The 22,196-nt window shown below is 51.5% G+C and overlaps 1 protein-coding gene across 2 annotated transcripts; it reads right to left on the bottom strand.

Moving 5' to 3' along the window:
• Positions 1-1,350: 1,350 nt before the first annotated feature.
• ALOXE3 (arachidonate epidermal lipoxygenase 3) lies at positions 1,351-21,058 on the bottom strand. 2 transcript variants are annotated; one of them, XM_068976525.1, is made up of 15 exons: positions 20,888-21,058; positions 20,062-20,266; positions 18,845-18,926; positions 18,216-18,335; positions 17,785-17,910; positions 15,100-15,203; positions 14,413-14,585; positions 13,519-13,662; positions 13,207-13,410; positions 13,035-13,121; positions 12,341-12,510; positions 11,648-11,769; positions 6,707-6,807; positions 5,981-6,151; positions 1,351-1,530 (listed from the first exon to the last, which is right to left on the bottom strand). In XM_068976525.1, the coding sequence occupies exons 1-15, from the start codon at positions 21,032-21,034 to the stop codon at positions 1,351-1,353; spliced, it is 2,136 nt and encodes a 711-aa protein (XP_068832626.1). In that variant the 5' UTR covers positions 21,035-21,058. The 2 variants fall into 2 exon arrangements, with proteins under 2 accessions (XP_068832626.1, XP_068832625.1); XM_068976524.1 differs by having other exon boundaries at positions 17,785-17,907; positions 20,888-21,034.
• Between the last annotated feature and the right edge of the window lie 1,138 nt (positions 21,059-22,196).

Raw genomic sequence — 22,196 nt, forward strand, 5'->3', positions numbered from 1 at the left:
CAGCACTCTTGCCTGGAAAATCTCATGGATGGAGGAGCCTGGTAGGCTGCAGTCCATGGGGTCGCTAAACCCACTCCAGTGTTCTTGCCTGGAGAATCCCAGGGATGGGGGAGCGTGGTGGGCTTCTGTCTATGGGGTCGCACAGAGTCAGACACGACTGAAGCAGCAGCAGCTTGAGTCTGGATACTCTCACCTCCTGATGGATGACACACTCTCTCTGGGAGGTGAAGGAATGTAGGGCCTGGCTAGGTAATGGGTTCAGCTGGGAGGCTTCCTGTCTCCAGAGCAGCTATTCTAGGGACTCACTGTGGCTCCTTCTTTCTCTCATCTCTGAATACTCTACACTTATCTACATACACACAGGTACAAAAAGAAAAATGAAATGGGAGCCAAGTATACTGATTTTGGGGCTTCCCAGGAGTTGCTAGGGGTAAAGAACCAGCCTGCCAATGCAGGAAGTGTAAGAAACATGGGTTCAGTTCCTGGGTGGGGAGGATCTCCTGGAGGAGGGCATGGCAACCCACTAGTATTCTCTAGTATTGTTACTTAGAGAATCCCCATGGACAGAGGAGCCTGGCCAGCTACAGTTCATAGGGTCCAAAAGAGTCGGACACAACTGAAGCGACTTAGCATGCATACTAATTTTTATTGAAGTTTCTGGGCTTAAGCACAGAAAGTGGGTGGTGGAGGATAGTTGGGATAGGAAAGAGTTGGGGAGAGACTCTACACACACACACACACACACACTCAAGCCAGGAAGCTTGGCCCTGAGAACTACAGTTAGAGGTGCAGGTAAGCTGGGCTCTAACTCTAATCCTCCCTGGGCTCTAACTCTAATCCTCCCGGTAAAGATGCGGGGGTCAAAGTGGACCACGTGGCAGATCCAGAGCACACATTCTTCCTTACCCAGTTTCCAGGTTCTTCCAAAGGAGGAAGTTGGATTGGGTTTGTCCTAGGATGGGAGGAAGGTGGAAACAGAGGTGAAGTAGGAAAAAGAATTTTGGAATGAGAGAGGACTGGGAAGGCGGGCTCAGAATCCCAAGCTGGGCCTGATGGGAGGAGGTAGATTTTTCATAGAAGATGGGTAATAGGCTAGGCTTTCACAGGAGACTGTCCAAAGGAGGACAAGGGGTGATGGAGATCCTTCTTTTCGAAGGGCCTGTTGTGCGTTTGACTTCAGTCAGCAGATTCTCATCGCAGACACTGCCAGACTGGTCCCTCCCAGCTCAGGGCCCAGTTCATGTGATGCTAGAGCCATCGTGGGTACAAAACGTGTCGAGAAAGTGTAGGCTGATCAAGAACAAAGAGGACAGAAGGGCCTGGAGGAGCGCGAGAGGTAAGAGGAGAGGGCTAAATCGAAACGCTATTCTCAATGAGGGGAGGGTCTAGGTAGGCGTAGGGCAGCGCCAGGCCCCGGTTCCGCTCCTGGATGTCTCGCGAGATCTGAGCCAGGCGGTTCTGGAAGACAGCGATGCTCCGGCGCGGGGCCTCCTCTGTAAAGTGCTCGTCCGGGTAGGTGCCCAGGGGCCTCTGGGAGAAAATCAGGAGTGGGGTCAGGATGATGTTCAGGGCCACAGTTGCCAACAAATGCAGTCAACGTGGCTTCTAAAGGCAGGCGTCACCCAGCCACGGCCACTGTAAACGCAAACCCTTGAAACTCCGGAACCACCATTCCAGCCACCTGCGCAGAGCAGCCCGCCGTTCCCTAAAAAGGGCCCTTCCTGTGCCTGGGCCCTATGAATGAAACATAACCACGTCCGTAACACTACTGAAATCAACATAAACGTCCCACCAGATATGCCCAAGAATATACAAAAGGCAACCCCTGAAGACAACCAGTTCTGAGGCGTCTCCCAGTCAACCACCGTTGCCAGCATAATCAGTGTCATGCTTTCCAGCCTAGCCAACCTCTATTCAGAAAGCGCAATAAACTGAAGTCAGTCCCACCCTGTGGCAGAACAGGACTGCCCCTCTGGGCTTGACCGCAGTACACCACCAGTTCACCATCAGGGTTCCTGAAGCCAGCCTCTTAACCAGCACATGCTGCTCACATAATAAAACTGTTGCCAACAATCCTGATGTTTAAAAAATTCTTTGCCTTGTTTTATTGCACCAACAGAGCCTCCTGAAACTGTTAAATCAAAGCCTTGTTTTCTCCTCCCTGACTTTAATGACCTCTATTGTTTCAACCATAAGGCCAGTGTTTTCTGAAATATCAAAACTCCATAAGGGAGTTTCATCTTATACTGAGTTTTTATTAGTAATGGCCATTCTCATTTATCAAACACTTTTTCAGCATGTATTGATTGAGATGATTACATGGTGTGTTTCTTTACTGATGTAATGATGGATATTGTTAGATTTCATCAAGCTGAACCAACCTTTCATTCCTAAGTTAAACTATATACTTCATCATGATGAATTATTGTTTTACTATATACTGTTGGCTTTCATTGGCTAATGATATATTTTTGATTGTTGTAGCTAAGTGGAATGAGTTTATAATTATATTTTCTTAATTACAGTGGACATGTTGCAAGAGCTTTACATGGACCATCACAACAGGACAACAATCCGATAAGACAGGTACTTCATCATTCCCACTTTACAGATAAAGAAACTGAGGCTAGAGAGGCCCGATTACATATCCAAGGTCACATAGGTGGGAAATGTGGATCTGGGACTAGAACCATCTACCTGAGACTCACTTCTCTTTTCTTAAGAGCACTACTCTTGCCAGGGGCTGGTATCAGGGTTACCAGTAAAATGATTTAGGAAGCTTCTACTTTTTTCTATACTTTCAAGCAGTGTGAATGATTTAGGAATTATTTGTTCCTTGAAAGTTTAATAGAATCTCCCTTTACAAGGAGAGGGATCAGATCTTTTACAACCCTTTTCATTTATGTATGGTTTTCACCTCTTCTGGTATTTTGCTTTTTTTGGTTTGCTTGGGGTTTTTTAAGTTTTCCTAAAAAAATTACTTATTTCATCTAGGTTTCCAAATTTGTTTGCATAAAACTATAAGTAGTATTTTCTTCTAATTTGTCCATTCTTCTCATACCTTTTCCATTCCTGATGTTGTACATTTATGTTAATTTTTTTCTTGATTGAATCATCTCTGGTTTCTTTATTTTATTGGTGTTTTCAAAGAATCAGTTTTATGTCTTATTTACCAGATCAACATCTAATTTCTGAAACTATAGTGTCATTATTGATAAAGCAGAGCACAGAAATATGAATGACTGGGTTCAATGCCTAATTACTAACTGTGACCTTGGGCAAACTGTTTGGTGTCTCTGAACCTCAGTTTTCTGCCCTGTAAAGTGGTTGGAGCTACCATTTATTGAACAGTTTATACCATTTATACGCCAGTCACTGTATTAAGCATTTTAAATATAGCCACTTATTTATATTTGTATTTTGAAATAGTGCATATAAGATACCTGATTTAATAACTGACACATGATAGATCCTCAGGAAGTGATAGGTGCTATATATTATTCCTGCTATCGTTATGGCTTTCTGGGTTAGGCTTCCCACTGGCTTATGAGAAAGGGAACTCTCCACCCTCATCCTCTTGTGTACTCTTCCCTTTCCAGTGTGATTTTGTGACTTATAATAAGAAAAATATATTTGGTTTTGTGTTTCTAGCACAGAGCTCTTAATACCCTTATAACTGCATAGTGATAGAGTGTTAAGGGTGTCTTTTGTTATTCATAATAAGCCCTTTTCAACCCCACCTGAGCTTCTGTTAACCAGGTGACTTCTGGAAATTCCCTGGGGTTGGAGGCTGGTTGCCAGAGGGATCAACCTTGTGATTAGGTTAGAACTTGCAGTCTCACCCCCTAGTCTCTGGAGATGGGGGAGGAACTGAAGGTTGAATTAATCCCCAGTGGCCAGTAATTTAATCAATCATGCCTAGGTAATGAAGCCTCCATAAAAATCTCTCATGTACGAGTTTGGAGAGCTTCCAGATTGACACCCATGTGGAGGTGCTGGGACAGGGCCCAGAGAGGCCTGGAACTCCACCCCCTTTCCCACACTCCTCGCTCTCTGGGGCGCCTCCATCTGGTCGTTGCTGAGTTGTGTCGTTTTAGCATGAGCCAGTCATCTAGTAAGTAAATATTTTCCTGAGCTCTGTGAGCTGTTCTCAGCAAATGATCAAAACTGAGGAGGGGTTGGTCAGAAACTCAGATGATAAGCTGGACTTGCAGTTGTCACCTGAAGTGGGTGAGGAGGGTGGAGTGGAGGAGCAGTCTTGTGGGACTGAGTCCTTCACCTGTGGGATCTGACACCTCTCCAGGGGGACAGTGTCAGAATTGAGCTCAATTAGAGGACAATTGTTAGATTTCATCACGGGCTTCCCTGGTGGTTCAGACTCACATTGACACCCATGTGGAGGTGCTGGGAGAATCTGCACTACAATGCAGGAGACCTGGGTTGGAAGATCCCCTGGAGAAGGGAATGGCAACCCACTCCAGTATTCTTGCCTGGAGAATCCCCATGGACAAAGGAGCCTAGCGGGCTACAGTACGTGGGGTCACGAAGAGTCAGATACGACTGAGCAACTAATACGGAGGACACTCAACTGGTTGAAGAACTGCTTGGTGTGGGAACCATCCCCACACATTTGGTGGCTGGAAATATTGAGAGAGAAGATTGAGAGTAGTAATGTAGTGTTCTGTGAGTAGACCAAAAAAAAAAAAAAAAACAACCCAGTTTTTTTCCTTTGCAATGACTGAAATGAATGTCTCCAAATCCTTGGGAAGTGAGACCAGAGAGGAGCAGCATCCGGGGATGAGTTCTTGCATTCCCAGGCGATGAGATGATAAGTTGAATCTCGTTAGGGAGATAAAATATTTGTGCCAAATGGAGTCAAGCATGAGAAATGAGGATATCTCTGTCCCTAGCAGAGAGCTTGGGGACAAGACCAGGAGGGCAGAGGCATGACTAATGACCCAGTGTGTAAATGGAGATAATGGTAATTGGTGATTCAAGGGCTGCTCCCCTGGCCTGGCCTAACTAATAGCCTCTTTGCTGTCGGTCCTGCCTCCAAAATAACCCTTCCCATCCATCTGCATAGCCACAGAAGCGCCCTTGCAAAAACACAAATTCAGCCATGTCACCCCAAGCTTAAACCCTTCAATGGTTCCCATTTGTCTTTAGAACAAATAATTGCAGCCACACTGGGCTGTTTATGCTCCTGCAAATGCACCAACAGACTCTCACCTTCACTTTGCTTCACCTGGTAGAGTCCTTCCCTCTGTTTAGAAACTAACCCTGCCCCTCTTTTGTCTGCCCAACACCTCCCTGCCCGAAAGGTTTCATCTTAGATGTCACTTCCTCCAAGATGTCTTCCCAGGTTTGCCTGGACTTCATCAGGTTCCATGAGACCCCATCCTTACCTCTGTCACTGGGCTGTAAGCTTACGTACAACATCAAGGTTCATATCTGCCCACCAGTATCTGGCACTTGGCAGGTGCTCAAGAAGTATGGACTGAATGGAGCAATTCATGAATAATTCCTATGACACTGTGGTGCCCTTTTCCTTTCCCTGTGTTCCTCCTCAAGTAGACCATAGGATTCTTGCAGGCAGAAAGTTCTCACTCAGTGTTATGTTCCCAGTGCCCAGCACTGTGTTGACACATGGGAGGGATCTGGCAAAAGTCTAGGTGAATGGATGAGTGACTGATGGGTGAGTAAGTGGTTGGATGGACGGATGGACGGATAGGTTTATAGACTGGTTAAACTGGTGAATTAGATGGAAGTTGTGACCCAGCCACTAAACTGGTATTTGCTTCAGTGTGTCTCTGGGGCCCAACTATCATTTCCTGAAGAAACTGAAGAACTCAAGGCAACTCAGCATAAATGCCAGATGTTGGCTCCCAAACTCCCTTGGACAGCTACCACCACTTCCACTACCCAGGCCCTGCAAATTCCCCCCAGCCCCAGACACCTCACCACCACCACCACCACTCACCTGATCCTTGGGCTCTTGGCTGACCAACCAAAAGAGGAGAATATTATTACAAGTGGTATTCACTTCCGGGAGGGTGTCCAGGTAACTCTTCAGGGTGGTGGTCCCCTTGGTCTGTGGTGGGGGCTGCCTCATGGATGACGGGGCATTGGGCATCCAGGCCCCAAAGTCATGCTGTGGAGAACCCCTGAGTCAGTTGGCCAGAAAAGAAGGACCATCTCCCTCCTCAACATCCCTGTTCCTGCCCCTACCATCCTAGATCTTGCAGTTGGGAAGTAAGGGGGGTGTTAAAAGGGAAGTGAGGAAGAGGGTGGCAGGAGCCTGGGTCACCCCTTGTTACCCCCCTACCCAGTGTTCAAGGACTGGGTGGTGTGAGTCACCCAGGAGGGAGGAGGACCCAGAGTAAAGAGGTCACCCAAGAAACGAGCCTTGGGCTGGCCTGCTGCTCCACCTGGCCGTATCCCGTCCACAACAGGAGCCCCTCAGTGCTACTCCCTCCACAGCCCAACTTGAGTCACCATTATGAGCTTGGGCTGAGCTCTACTCCAGTCATCATCCAGCCCCAGTGCTGCCCTCCACCCAGTCGCCACTCCAACCCCAGCCCTATCCATAAACCCATCACAGCCTTGACCCTGCCATGCTCTCAGCCCGAACTCTGGCCTCACATCCACTGCTGAGGCTAATCTTACGTGGCCCAGTGTCCCCCAGGCCCGCCCTCTGCAGCCTCACCTGCCCACTGTTGACAGCGGCATGTTGGGCAGAGCAGTTGAAGATGATTGCAGTGAGGAATTTCACCAGCTCTCCCTGGGTGCACAGCTGGCGTGGGAAGCCTAAGAGTGAGGGGAAGGGAAGAGGGTGTGGATGGAAGGGACCAGATTCCTGAGGGCAGCTCAGGACGGGGGCTTGCTGCAGGAGGAGAGAGAGCAATGCAGACTAAACATGTGGCTGCCACCATCTTTAGACTAGTATTGGGACTGGGCTGAGATTAAGGATGGGGCTTCCCAGGTAGCTCAGTGGTCAAGAATCCTCCTGCCAATGCATTAGACGAGGGTTTGGTCCCTGAGTCAGGAAGATCCCGTGGAGGAGGAAATGGCCACCCACTCCAGTATTCTTGCCTGAAAAAATCTTATGGACAGAGGAGCCTGGTGGGCTACAGTCCATGGGGTCGCAAACAGTTGGACACAACTTAATGACTGATCATCACACCAGGTTACAGATGGTCATCACCATGGTGTGGTCTCTGAACTGGGGGACTGGGATAAGACTAGAAAACGCCGAGCCAGCAGAGGTCACAACAGAAGAGCCAGGTTCAAGGGAACTGCACTTCTGTCTGCAGCTTGTTTTAGTACGTAATGATAGAATTCTACCCAGTTCACCAAGATTTGCCTGAGCACCCAGGAGCAGATCATCTCATCCGCTATTGGGTTTAGTGGCAGAGACAGATGTTCAGAGAGGGTGCTGCTTATAAGCCCACAGTGATGGAAGCAGAGGAAGGTTTAAGGCCAGGGCTCAGCCCTTTGAGGAGATGACAGGTTCAGCAACGGGGCTGGGTAGATAGAGGAGGCTTTCCTGGAGGAAGAGAAGGGGCCTCCCTGGGTAGAATAATGGGGTGAGCTTCAAATGGAAAAAAAGAAGAGAAAGGCATTTTCAGGCTCAGCCCTTGGTCTTCTTTTCTGTGATCTCACTGGTCTCATCCAAGACTGTGGCCTTCACCACCTCTCACTGGCTGATGATTCCCAAGTTCATATTGCCCCTGCATGCTGGACTTGACAGTGGGTATAAATCTGCAGTTGCCAGCTGACACCTCTGCCTGAGTGTCTATGAGGCGTCTCAGACCTGACACCTGCCAGACCTCAAGCTTGATTCCCTACCCTGCGCATTACTGAAACCTGTCCCCTGTGGCCACCAGTGGGCCCACTTCAGCACTCTCCATTCAGTTGCTCCAGCCAGAATCTGTGCACTCGCTCCCCCTTTTATTTCACACTGCACAAGTCAGCAAAGTGTTGCAGAAGCCATCCTCATGCTATCACCTCCAGCCTCCACACCACCCCTTCTCCATCGTCTCACCCCTGGATGAATCTGACTGCTTCCACCCTTGCCTCTGACAGTTTGCTCTCCACATAACAGCCAGATGGAGTGATCCTTCAGAACTGTAAATCCAGTTACACCACCCCTCCCTAAAATGCGTTAAGGGCTTCCCACCTCACTCACCTCACCATGGCCCTACTTAAACTGGCTCTTATTCCTTCTCTGACTTTATTCCCTTCCCTACTTTTCTCCTTCTCACCTACTCTACTTAGCTACACAGGTCTGCTGACTCCTTAAACCTGCCTGCACATTCCCACCTGAGGTCTCTGCACTGACTCCACCTCCGTCCCTATACTCTTGCCCCAGTTATCCACAGAACTAGCTCTCTCCCATCCTTCAGTCTCTAGCAGACAGCACCTCCTAAAAGAGGCCTTCCCTGACCTCCTAACTGAACTAATCTCCCTACCTCGACCTGCTGCATCCCCTGATGCTGTTTTGTTCTTTTTAACCACTTGACATATTTGCTAGTTTATTATCCATATCTCCCCATAAGAATGTTAAGCTTCTTGAAGGCCAGGATTTTTGCCTGTCATGTTCACTGCCAAACCCCAGCACCTGAAACAATACTTAATAAATATTAACAGTATTTAATAAATATTACTGGTTGAATGAAGTGAATGCACGAGAGGGTAGGAAGCCAGAGTGGGCAGGCACAGAATCAGAAGCAAGGTGAGGGGACAGGGAGGGGACTTAATTGGATGTGAGGCTACAGCACTTTGCCAGGCAGGGTGGTTTCTAGGGACTATTTCAGAGGATTACTGGGGCGGTGGCCCTGCCGAATTGGCAGGCGAGTAGCCAGAGGCTGGGAGGGGTGGGATAGGCTGAGAGGCAGCTGCCGCAATGCAGGAGTAGTGAGAGGACTAAGACTAGGGTGGTGGCTGTGGGGAATGATGGGGACAATAGCACTAGCCATTGGATTTAGGGAGAGAGGAAGACATCAGGGAACATGAGTCAAGATGGCTCCAAGGTTTGGGGTCAGGATGACAGGAAAGAGGCTGCAACAGAGCAGATGGAGAGGCTTGAAGGGAGAACTGGGTATCTGTCTGCCTGGTAGTGTGTGGGAATTTTCCAAATGTGCAGTTCATGGTGGATAGAACAAAAAAGCAAAGTCAGACGATATATGGGAATTCTTCTGTAGTGCATATTATTTTTTCCCTTTGAAATGTGGAAGCCAGAGGCATGCTGAGGTTAATGAATGAATGTGTTTTACCTGAAAACATGAGTGTAGTATAAGTCTGTGCCGATTGAAAGAGATGTTTGTCAATCTGAAGAATGTCCTGATGTATTAAATCAGAGACAAGTTGAATGAAGACAAGACAAGACAGTTGATCCCACTCTGTGTCTTGAATAGGAAACAGATAACCCTGAAGAGAAAAACAGCTGCCCCTGGAGGAGAAGCAGTCCGGATTAGGATGCTCCCTGATTAACAGTAGGTTTGCAAAGCACAGGGAGGGGCCGCCCTTCAAAAGATCCAAAAGAGGTCTGGCTGTCACCACCTTAACCCAGAAATCATGCTTGGCATCACTATTAGTGAGGTGGCCTGACACTGCACACCTCCCAGTATGATGCAGTGTGGAGAACACAACATCTCTAGAGAACATTCTTGCCCCAGACATTTAACCTTTAGATACTACTTCCGGTTGACAGACAACACAGTGTGTAGAGGAATGACGACGTGGGGAAGCAATTAGATAAATTCGGAAGGCAAGACATTCTGCAGAACAGCTAGTCCTTAGCCTTTCCATAGCCCTTATCAGATGTTTATGTGATTTTAAAAAGGGCGGAGGGGAGCTGTCCTAAAGTAAAAGAGACTTTAGAGTCAAAATGAACACATATGTCGTTTGGTCCTTGACTGGCTCCAGAATCAACAGGACCAACTGAGGGAGAATGGGACAAGTAAGAGGGTAATGTTGGAGATTAATTGTCAATTTTGTTAAACGTGATGCCAGCATTGTGATTGTGTAGGAAAGTGTTGTGGGTTTTTTTTTGAGATGCATATTAATTAGAGGTAAAATGTGAAATATGTGTAAATAAATAACAGCAACAACTTAATCAGATATGGCAAGATGTTAGGAACTGTTATCTAGATGGTGGGTAAACTGCATCTAGGTGGGTAAAAGTAGAGTATCATACTCTCTACTTTTCTATATGTTCAAACTTTTGTTTGGAAAAAAAAAAAAAGCTGGAACTTCCCTAGTGGTCCAGTGGTTAAGACTCCACACTCCCAATGCAAGGGGTACAGTTTCAGTCCCTGATCAAGGAAATAAGATTCCCAAGGGACTAGGAAAAAAAAAAAAATGCTTTGGAGCCCGCTACGGGTAGGACTACAACAGCTGTTCATTCTGTTTCCTGGCAACCCGAGACCATGCCTCCTCCCCAGGTTTCCCCAGGCAGTAATTGCTCTGGGTGGGCACCAGAAGTGCTGAGTCAGCTAAAAGTTACATCTCTCCCCCCCGCCCCCCCCAAGAGAAGACATCCCAGACAGTGAGAGTCTCCCTCCCTCCAGCTGGGGGAACTAGAGGGTGGACATTTGTGCCACTTTGAGCCTTTCATTTTCTTCCACTAACCCAGATAGAGATTCCTTGTCTGCACTTTTCAGCGCCTGAAATACAGACCGTCACACACTGGCACCGGGGAGGTAGGCTGTGAAGAATAGCAATGGCATGTGTAACCCAAGCAAGGCCAGAAGTCCTTCTACAGAGGATGACTTGTAATTTTCATGTGCTGGTCTCAAGAGTGACAGGGAGATAGCCAACAAGGAAAGTTTCCTCAGGGAATGGGGAAGGGGGGATTTCCAAGTCTGGAATCAGCTATAGAGGAGAAACAGGAGAAAGGATCGTTCTGTTAGGGAAGGGTAGAGCGAGAGGAGACAGAGATCCAGAACAAATCAGAGCTGGAATCAGGATCAGGAGGCGGCAGAAGCCCTGAAAGGAAGGGGAGGCCAAAAAGACACACCCTCCCTGGAGCAAAGGGAAGACTTTAAGGAGGGGAGGGCATTCGGGGGCATCTGCTTCCACTTAGGTTAAGCAAAGGAGGCCTAAGAGGACTGGTGTCGGTTGGGTCTCAGAGGCCTCTCAGGCAGTGTCAAAAGAGAGGGGGGAGCCAGGGACAGGTGACAGGTGTCAGTAAGGAGGAATCAGGCAGCAGCAGCACCAAGCTACTCCGTGAAGCCACAAGTGAGAGAGGTTGGTGGCTGGAGGGGCCACCTGGCAGGATAGGCATAAGAGGGTATGAGAGAGAGTTCCAGAATCCTTAGTGCTTGAGGCTGGAGATGGCTTCTACCATAAAGCAACACATCCCTGGATCTCAGCAAGTGAATGTGAATGAATGGCAAAGGTCGAGCAGGTACCATGTAGTGGCTGAAAGCAAGGGCGCCAGAGATGCTGGGAGCTGGCTCTGGGCCCTGCCTCTGCCAATTTTGGCCAGTGCGGCCTTCTCTATGCCTGTCCCTTATCTATTCAGTGGGGCTAATGATGGCATGTGCTTCAAAGGCTGCTCAGTGAATAAGAACTGGGGGCCTAGTAGGGCCAAGGGGGACAGCGGGTCATTGGGTCTGTGGCTGGGGGGACGGGGAGGGGATACCTGAGCTTTCCCGGCCCAGAAATGCCTGAGCAAAAATCTCTCCGACCCAGGCCTGCAGCTCTGAATCCTGCTGCACAGACGCGTCACTGGTATAATAGTAGCCCACGATTTCTGAGACGAAGCTGCAGGAGAAAGATGTCCCTACTCCAGCAGTGACCCTGGGTTCAGGCTGGCCCCAAAATCAAGGCCCAAGGCTGCTCAGGCTAGTGCAAGTTAGCTGCCCAGAGTCCACTGCGAGTCCATGGAGGTTCAGTGGGGACCCCCATATTCAGTTGGAACCACAGTGCCCAGGCTTCCCTCAAGTCTCACCTCCACTCCAGAGTCATGGGTGCTGAGGAGAGCCTGACATGAGGCCTCCCCTCCCTACCTGGGAGAAAGGAAGACCCATCCACCTGGAGGCCCCGCCCACATCGAGCTGTTGCCCCTGCCCTGACCTCTCAGGACTCCGTGTCCTTCCCGTCCTCTGCCACATTCACACACAGCCCAGGCCCTCCCCAGCCCACAGCTACCTGCCATTTCATGAGGAACCCCAACCCCCAATTCTCACCCTTGCGGTGCCCCATGCTGGGCTCAAAACACCTGAAACCCCTGAACACCAAGTGCCCCAGCCTACATGAGCACACAGATCCACACTGTCCCCTTGGCCAGGAGTCCCTGGTGGGGCCAGATTGGCCACAGGCCCCAGGCCCACACCTCTCAATGGCCGCCCAGATCTTCAAGCCGTCATCTCGGTAATGGTAGTTGGGGATATCCAGGACACCGCGGGCCCGCAGGCTGTCCGGAAGGCAGAAATTAGTGTAGGTGAAATGGGCCAGTCCGGTGCTCATGAGGTAGAGGAGGCCCTGCCTCCCGATGGACGTGACCTGAGGACACAACACAGTTGGTCTCCGTGACCGGCCCAACCCCCACCCCAGAGATGGGGCTAGAGACTCAACAGAGGGAATTTTGCAGTTAATCAAGCATCCAAGACCAAGAATTAAACACCCATAAGAGCAGGACGTGGGCTGACAGGCTGCGGCCTTACTGCGTGCGTAGGAGGTAATCCTTATGTGTTTGGTAACTAGAAGAATGAACTGAATCCCGGGCGAGCCGGGAGGGCAGCGCCAACAAGAGGTCAGCAGGCAGGTGTGCTCAGGCTGGGGTGCCTTGCCCACCTCCAGGAGCCTTTGGAGTTGGAGCCTGATGAGGTGGGGCGGGCGGAGGGGATTGGAGCGGGGAAGGCGGGATTGTGGGCAGGGCAGGTAGGAGACTTGCGGAGAGGGGCGGGGCTTGTGGAAAGGGGTAGGCCAGGAATGGGGAGTGGGATTGGCGGTCCCACAGGGTTTGTGGGCGGGGCAACGTGCCCTCAGGGGCGGAGCCCCGGGGAAGGGCAGGGTGGAGGCCTCACCTTGTCCACAAGGCCCTCAGGGTTGAGCAGCGTAGCACGGGCGATGGTGTTCACCTGCAACGTGTAGCGAGTGTGGGGAAGCAGAAGCTGCGAGTGGGATGAGGTCACAAGAACCGAAGGTCAGGGGAGAAGGCCACCGTGGGCCCCCCCCACACTCGAGGGTCACCCAGACCTTGTAGATAGGATGGCAGAGCGGCAGCTGACGCAGCGTGGCCATGGCGAAGGCCTCGCACAGCAAATGTGTGCACAAAAAGTGCGTGTTGTTCTCGTGCACCAGGAACTCAGAGTTGCGCACCCACGTCTTCGCCAGCAGCCAGTCCCAGTAGGTGTCAGTGGGCAGGAAGATGGGGCTGTTGGGCCCAGGGGTCTGGCAGAGCTACATCGAGGAATAATTAGGGGGTGAGGCTTTAGACTGATAGGTGCCCCCTGAGGCCGCGTTCCCGAAGCCTGGTCCACACCCCTTCAAAGACAGCTACAGGCTTACCTGGATGGCCAAGGGCACCAGCGCCCCCCGGGGGTTGAGCCACAACAGGCAGAGCGGGGCGGCCACGTACTGGGGGCGGCCGTTTATGCAGTGGACCGGGACCTCCGCCAGGATCCAATAGTCCGCTAGGAAGATGTTGCCCCTCTGGGGAAGTTGCACGGAGCCTTAGAGAGCCCTCTGCACCCGCGCTCTGCTTCCCTCTCCGTTCTCTGTCCACTCCCACTCCAGCCTGGGCCTTAGTGACGCTTGGTGCCTGCACTAAAGGCCAGTGTTGGGAACCTCACCCTTCCCAGAATATCCGGAATGAGGTCCAGCTGAATCCTACCTTGTGCAACCTCTCACCTGGCTTCCCAGCCTCTTGGACAAGCCAGCATCCTCTCCTCCTCTCCCCATCCCTGGTCCTTCCTATTCTCTCAACTCAGACGACTTGAGTGTATTCAGTATCAATAAAATCAACACAGGAAGAGAATTCGCCAACCACAACTCCAGCCGTCTGGAGGATGCCTGAGGGCTTGACTGGGTCAAGATCAGAGACTGGGTGGGTCATCATCTTCTCCCATACCCCCAGAGTTCCTACTTCTCCAAGATTGTCCTTACTCTGTCTAGTGGCACTGGCCTTTGGCCTGTCCGAAAAAGGCTCTCTTTGGGCCTCAGAACCTGGGATCTTGGAGGCCCCAGAACAGGGGCAGGGCCTCTTCCTCCAAGCTGTCACGTTCATGCATAGCAGTTCGCCAGGCCCCGTCTTATGCCTCAAGCCTGAGGCCCATTTGGGCCTTACCCATAACTGTTCTGCTTAAAAGGTGCCGGGCTGGGGATGAGGCCTACAGGTTGGATGCAGCCATCCCACCCTTACCCTCCACACCCATCCCTTCTCCCTACTGGCACCTTACCCACCTCTAACTCTGTCTGCAGGCAGGTGCCTGGTCCCAGCGAGGGAGCCACCATGTCATTGGTGATAGGCAGCTTGCTGGGCAAGCTGGAGAGACAATGGAGCATGACAGGGTTGACACCGTTCAGGTACTGGTACCCGAAGAACTGATCTTCACACCAGTGCTCTCTGACGTACTCTGGGGGACAAGAGAGGGGGCTAGTTGGGCTGAAACCACTTCACTAGATCCTGCTCACCCCAGCGCTTTGCACATCACTGTGGTTTAGTCTTTCCTCCCACCAGTCCTATGAGCAGGTGTAAAATATCTTCAGTTTAACATGGGACTCTAAGAGGCAGAGTGACTTGCTCAGTTGTGTGGCAGACTCGAACATATGTCTGGCCCCAAAGCCCAAACCTCTTGATGACAGGGGTAGGGAAAGAGAGGTAAGTGCACCTGACCAGGATCAGGACTCCCTAAGTGACCCTTGACTGCCCCCCATCCCCACTTGCCTATTCTTGTCCCCACCCAGAGGAAGGAAAGATGAGTTCCTGAGAGGAGTCTGGGAGAGTGCCCCCAGTGAAGTCAGGAGCCCTGCCCACTGGAACCCCACAGCCTCTCTGCAACCAGAATTCAGCTTTTTCCCAGCATGAGGCAGAGGAGCCTGAGTACAGGGTAGAGTGGAGAATGGACCTCTCCGCCTGGCTCTGCACACCTGAAGTGAGGGTCTTGTGGCAATGCATGATATTCCGGATGTCATCCAGCTTCTTCCAGGAACCCTTGCGGTCCAGCAACCCTCGAAGCTTCATGCCCAAGGACCTGTCAGAGGGGAAGTTGGGTTTGGGGCTGTGTCCCCAGTCTAGAGCCCTGGAGGAATTTGACAAGGTCAATGACCAGAGCAAAGGTGCCTAACAGTCCATGTGGGAGACAAGTCTAGAGGCCAGTTGAGGCTTTGTAAGGGTGACTCCACATGTGTGCGCAAAGATGGCACACATTTAGTGCAGACCAGTTATCTTCATTGGTGTTTCATTGTGCTTTCTCCAAGCTCTCATCTTATAGACCTTCACTGGCTCCCCTCTGCCCACATGACAAACCCCTAGCTGCTCAGGCTGCTTTGGCAATTCCCCACCAGCTGATTTCTACAACCTTTCTAGCTTTTTTCTAGCTTTCGTGCACCATGTGCACTTACCAAGGCCCATCACAGACTTCTCATTAAACATAGCCAGAGATGTACTTTGTACACTGAACTGGTAAAAGTGGGCTTGCCGGCCTGCAGGCCGTGCACTTTTCATTTTGTAGATGTCTGTGCTGAGTTTTGTTTTGTTTTTTACAATGAGCATGTATTACTTGATAATCAGAAGAAAAAAAAAATGCTTGAAATGAAGTCTGCTTTCTCCGCTGTCCAGGGCTTGTTAAGCTGTTCCTTTCGTAGAGAACCATCTCCTACATCTCCACCTCATATCAAGACTACCTGTTCTTCTGTGTGCATCGTAGATGCAAAGTCCTTCATGAAGCATTGTCTGATCACCCCTCAAACATACACCTTGTGTGTATCTTTCAAAAAATACCTGCTACTTCCTTCGTTATATTGTGAACCCTTCATTATGTCACCACTCAAATCAACTCCTATTATACTGTGGGCTCCTTATGGCCAGGACTGGGCTGTGTTGCCCTGACATACCCAGTTTGTAATAATCACTCACTAGCTAGGCCAAGTCAAATGGAAGAGAATGGAACAGAGGACAGGCAGGTTTGTGGCAGTTGGTCAATAAAGTAAGCTGTGGAAGGAGGCAGATGTGTCATGAAGAGTGTGGGCACCTGGAGAAGGCATGGGGGGAAGGGGGCAATAGTGACCTGACAAGCCCAGGGACAGATTCCTACGTGCTCAGTAAGGAGCCACTCACTCCTTCCACGAACCTGTGCTGAGCGGCTGCCCACTAAGAACCTAGGGGATGGGAAAAACTCAACAGGAGCATGGTCATTAAAACAGAGGCTGAGGAGGCAAGAGAGGAGAAATAAAAGGCCTTCCTTTTCCAAGGCCTGCCACTCACGTCCTTTAGGGCACCCTGCAGTCACGCCACACTAAAACCCAGTGACTCCCCCGCTCCATAAATGACCAGAGACTGCCAGATGCCAACTCTTCCCACCGGACCTTCTCTGAGCCCCACACCGGCAGTCCACATGGTCTCCTGGGCCCTCTGGGGACCAGCTCAGGTGATGCTAGCTTCTGAGATGCTCCTTAGTCCTGTCGGGGCCTCTCAGTGGGTCCTTGTCCTGAAACCTGAGCCCCCTTGTGTCTGCCTGTGGACACACTCAAGCTCCATACCCGCCTCACCCCTACATCCCCTCCCACTAGTTCTTCTCCAGAAGAACGGCTGTAGCACCGAAGCCCAGAACATGAGGATCCAGCTCCTTGCCGTGGCCGCCTCTGGGCCTCCTGATGCAGCAGGTAGCAGGTGGCTGAGCCCCACAGAATGACCTGGGTCTTCCCAGGACCCACCCATTCCCCTTCTCCTTTCCTCTCTCCCAGCCCAAAGCTTCAATCCCATCTGTCTCCCAGCAACCACCTCCTGACCCCTGCTCCTGTCAGGACCGGATGTCAACTAGACCCCCTCCAGCCACATCACACTCAGAACCTCAGACTTGAACTGCCCGTGACCCCACCAGTATTAACTAACTGCCTTGCATGTACCTCTCCCCAGGGGAGCCCGAGCCCATGAGTCCATCACAGCCAAGACTGTATCCTAATACTACAACTTTTTGTGCTGGATATTAGCTTTTTTTTCTTTTGCTGCACTGTGCAGCCTTCGAGATCTTAGTTTCCCAACCAGGAATCAAATCCATGCCCCTTGCAGGGGAAGCATGGAGTCTTAACCACTGGACCACCAGGGACGTTCCCTGGATGTTAGCTCTCTAAAGTCTTTCCCCACACCTATGAAGTCAGTATGAATATATTGTCATAAATGAGAAAACTGTTTAAAGGCTATGTGAAAATCAAGGTCATAAAGCTAGAGCGTATTGGCCAGGAAATTGAACCTGAGGCATCCTGACCACCTCCTTAAATCTTAAAAGACTGGCCCTCTCTGGTCCTGCTCAGCCTGGTCCAACTAGCAGTGACTGGGACCGTGCTCTGCTCAGGATAAGTGCTCGATTAATTCTATTGGTTTGAGGACTGGAAAGAGAAGGAGAGTTTAAGAGCAAAGAGGTGATGATGGGGAGCTAGAGAAGAGTTGCTTAAAAAAAGAGTGGAGATGGGGCAGGGCAGGGCAGGGGGAGGTGAAGGAGAGACTTGGGTGGAGGGGATGGAGGAGAGACAGGGGCAGAGATGTAGATGTGATTGATCAAAGGGACAAGGGCAGAGGGAGAGGGAGCAGGAGTGCAGAGAGGGCAGTGGCCTCACGCGGGGATGGCGTTGAAGAGCAGCGAGGTCGTCTTGGTGGCGGAGTAGCGAATATTGGGCTCCATGTGCAGCAAGGAAGGGATGTCAATTTTCATGGGGAAGCCAGGCAGGTACCGATTCCCACTGCTGGGGAGCAGGGAAGCAGAAGGGCAGAAACCAGTCAGAGGGACCTGCAGCCCATTCCCCTTAATTCCTCCCCTCTCTCCTCCCAGAGAGTCCCCAGGCCTCTGCTCACTCCAGGCACCTCCCCTGCCCTCTCCCCTCCTCTCTGCCAGACTCCTGGGGCCATCCCCACCCATTCTGCTCCAGACACTTGAATTAAACTGCATTTGTCAAGACTATGACTCCCAAGCTGCCCAGCCCAGTCCTCACAGCAGACCCTTCACTTCATGCGCTTCCAGCTTCTTCCCCAACTCTCAGTCCACCCTCACCTGTCACCTGGGTCTGCACAAGGCGCTGTCTTGGTCAAGGCAAATTTCTTATCTGACTCCATCTCCTCAAAGCTGCTGACATCTATAATGCGGGGGAAGCCAGGGGCGTAGACTTTCCAGCTTCCAGGGGAAAGAGATTCAAGTGGCAAGTGAAGCTTAGGGTAAACAGAAGCCTTAGCTTTTGAAGACACAACTTTAAATTAAAACTCCCAGAAACCACCCACTTTCTGAGCAGGTGACAAGGAATTGAAGTATGTTTGTTTTTTCCCTGAAGACGCTGGGCTTCAGATCTGGGTAGCATTTGAGGATGGCATGAATATCCAAACTGGTTTAGAGTTGGATTTGTGTTGAGATCGAGATCACGGCTGGTTTGGGGGTGAGGCTCAGGATGGGCTGAAGTTGGTCAATCCAACTGAGGGTTGAGTGTGGATCAATTGATGGTACTGGGGACAGTTATCAGTACTGGTGTTTTGGGCCTGGACTCAGGGTCAGCATTAGATTGAGGTTTAAATGAGGGTGGTGATCAGAGTTGGGCCCCCAAAGTTGGAACTGAGGTTAGAGTTAGTAACAGTCTGATAAGGATCAGGTCAGAGTAAGATGGGAGAGAAGTCAAATTAGGCCACCCTCACCGGTAGCATTCCTGTCGGGCCTGGAGTTCCCGTTTCCTGTGATCCAGAAGGAGGGGAAGGGAGTCCTGACAAATAGTTCTTGCTGTGGGTAATGAAGATTACTCATTGGTAAGTCTCTTTTCAAATGATACCTCCTCCAGCATGCCTTTTCGGAACCCCCAACCCTTGAACCCAATCCCTCAGGGACATGGTTGTCCCCTATTCTTTGTGCATTCATCAGTAGAACGGATTTGGGGCACATTTACCCCCAGATTATAACAACTCCCTAATTGTTTACATGTGTGTCTCCTTTTCAAGACTGCAAACTCCTTGGGGGCAGAAGTCACATGGTATTCATTTTTTGTATTCCCAGCATCCAGCATGGTGCCTGGCACCATGCACAAAATACACACATGACACAGGACTGGTGAACAAACATGTTTTGTGAAGTGACTGGTGGATGTGTTGTGGTGACAAGGATTTGGAGTGCAGTCTGTGAGGAACTCACAGTGTCAGCAAGGGTAATGTTCACTCACCGCACCTCACCTGACATCATCTCTCAGCCCTAAGACTCATCTCCACACTCAGACTCACCCTAGTCTTGCCTGTCTCTGGATGAGATAGCTCAGGAGATGTGGGGCGGGGGGTGTGGCGTGGGTTGCAGGGGGGAAGGGGTCCAGAGACTGAAGTAGCTTCAGTCCAGCATCCTTCAAAGCCCCCCACGCAAATTCAAGAAAGAACCTGAACAGCACCTCACAGAACGTCATCCACACCAGGAAAGCCAGTACTAGTGGGCCAGGGCCTGCCCAGCTAAATTCTCTAAACATTCAGGGTTTCTCCCCAGTTGAAATTCAGTAACTCCACTTGCTGGTTAACTCCTCTCAGAGGAATTGACTCTGGGGAAGGAGCAGGGTGATGGTGGTAAGCATACTGCCATCTCTGTGTGTTTCTGTGCATATGACTCTGAGTGGTATGAGTGTATGTGAGAGTGCACACCTGGACTGGGTGTGTCTCCAGAGGGGTACATACTGCCCAGAAAGCGCCTGCATTTCAGGGTGTTTGAGGCTTGACTTTTCAGAAAGCACCTATTTGGGATCCCTGAGTTACCCTAACTCCAGCCCTACTCTCTACACCCTGGGCTCTGTGAGAGCCAACCACCCTCACCCCCCACCGCCTCTGCTGTGCCTGGTCCCAGCAGATGCTTCTGAAGCCCAGGCCAGCCCCTGCCTCTGACACACCTGTTCCTGGTCGAAGCTCGATGGCGCAGTAGCCCTCCATCCACTGGTAGCAGGGGAAGTGGGAAAGGGTGCCATCGGGGGCAGTGACGCAGATGCAGCTGCAGTACCAGGAGTCTTGGGGGAAGAACGCATAGCGCTCCTTGTGGAGCCGCAGCAGCAAGAGCTCACCCAGCTCCTCTGAGCAGCGCACCTTGTACTTCTGCACCTGGGGTGGGGGCAAGAGAGCAAGCCGGTGAGAGGCGAGGAACAGCCTAAGTCGTCCTGCACCTTGAAAAGTGCACCTACACCTTCTACACTCCGCCTCGCCTGACATGTACACTCAAGCTGGCTGTACCCCATGCAGTGCCTTGGCGTGAATTACACAAAGGCATCCTTCATCTGGCAGAAGCTGCTGCAGGAGCCCTGTGTAAGCAGGGTGCATTCTGGCTCTCCCGAGCCTCCTTGGAGCCCCCACCTGATGTCGGCCACCTGCCAACAGTGCTGGGGCCTGGCAGAGGCAGGTAGACCCCTCTGGAGAAGAGGAAACCCAGGCTTAGAGAGGGCAAGCAGCTTCCCCAAAGCCCACCTTCAGTTATTGGAGAAGGAGTGAGGAAGCCAGTGGAATTCTCTGGAGCCCCTGCCCAGGGCTCCTTCACGGCCCTGCCTGGGTAGGACTTATGATCCCCAGGAAAAGCAAGGACCAGAATGGGGTGGCCAAGAGGTCAGGGCTGGCATCCTGAGTTCTGCAGGATTTGATGAGCCCTGGGGAGAAAGACCCTCCCCTCCTTCAGGATTCCCTGCACCTGGTGGCCCTCAGGGTCCCTGCCTCCCTCTCTCCTCTACTCACCGATCCAGAGGCAAAGTCCCTGCCCATGCGATCCAGTCGCTGCTTGGGGCTTTCACCACATGTGCCCACCAGTGTGACAAAAATGTTGTCCAGTGTGCCAGCCATCAGGTAGGGACCGGTGGTCACACGCACACGGTACAGGGCCATGATGGGAGGAAAGAAGGGATGCCCCGGCAGCTGGCCTGGAGGAGGTGAGCCACGGACCAGGCAGGGCTGGGCTCCTGGGCTGCCGACCCGCGGGGTCTGGTTGGTGCAGGATGGGCCTTTGAGGAAAAGCCCAGCTCTCTCTGGGATGCTCTAGGGCCCACTTGCTGGCTCTCTGTCTCCAGAAACTCTGTCCTTGCTAGCTGCAGGCTGGCTCTTCCACCCACAGCCTTTCTCCCTACTAGTTGCTTGTTCGCCTCTGGCAAAACCGGTTGCTCTGACTGGCAGGACCAGGTTCACCCAGATAGCTATCAGGAGCCCAGGTCCTACTGGGAAGGGAGGGACCAGATGCGGGAGGGAGACAGACATTAGGTGACACCTGCATGATTGGGACATTGATCTGTTCCTGGTCAGAAGTCAACTGATGCCCTGTCCACCCACTCCTTAACCTCCCGGAAAACCTTTCCTTCTCTCTCTCCGTCAGAACTGGGCACAGGGCACCCGCATTCCTAACTGTGAATCATCCATGTGAATCACTATACACAAGTGAGCCATAAATCACACGTGATTAGAGCCACACGCGAGTCGAACATGCATCTCTGCACATGGCGTAGGGGTCATAACCCTCCTGTCGCCTCCTGAAGTTGGTACCCTCCTCACCCCCAACCCGGCCCAGTGGGTCCCGGGTCTATGGTACGGCGGAACTCAGTGCCTCTCCCTTGGAATGTGGCCGATCTGGGGACCGAAGCGGTCTCCGGGAGCACAGCATCTGAAGGCCTCATGTGGCATTCTTTTCTCTCCGCGGCCCGCCCTTGGCTTTGGGGCGGTAGGCAGGGTACCTGGGCGGTAGGCCCAGGTACGTGGGGTGCCTGGGATCTAGGTCATCGGACTGGGAAGAAACCTCTCCCAGAGGGAAGCCCTCTGCGGAAGCGCCCCCGCGCGGCGGTGCCAACGCCGCACCCACCCAGCTTCCGCGGCGCTTAGGCTCTAGCGTCCTAACACTTGCTATGCTGAGGGGGGTTCGATAAAAAGCAATCACCGGTGACTGGCTTCACCAGCTTTCTCTCGGTTTCTTCTGGAGTCCTTTGCGTACACACAATACCCACGCTTCGCTGTGCGAATGAATTTCGTCAATACAAAACTCTTATAGAAAGTAGAACAGGAG

This window comes from Capricornis sumatraensis, chromosome 8 (assembly GCF_032405125.1).
Source record: "Capricornis sumatraensis isolate serow.1 chromosome 8, serow.2, whole genome shotgun sequence".
Classification (NCBI taxonomy): domain Eukaryota; kingdom Metazoa; phylum Chordata; class Mammalia; order Artiodactyla; family Bovidae; genus Capricornis; species Capricornis sumatraensis.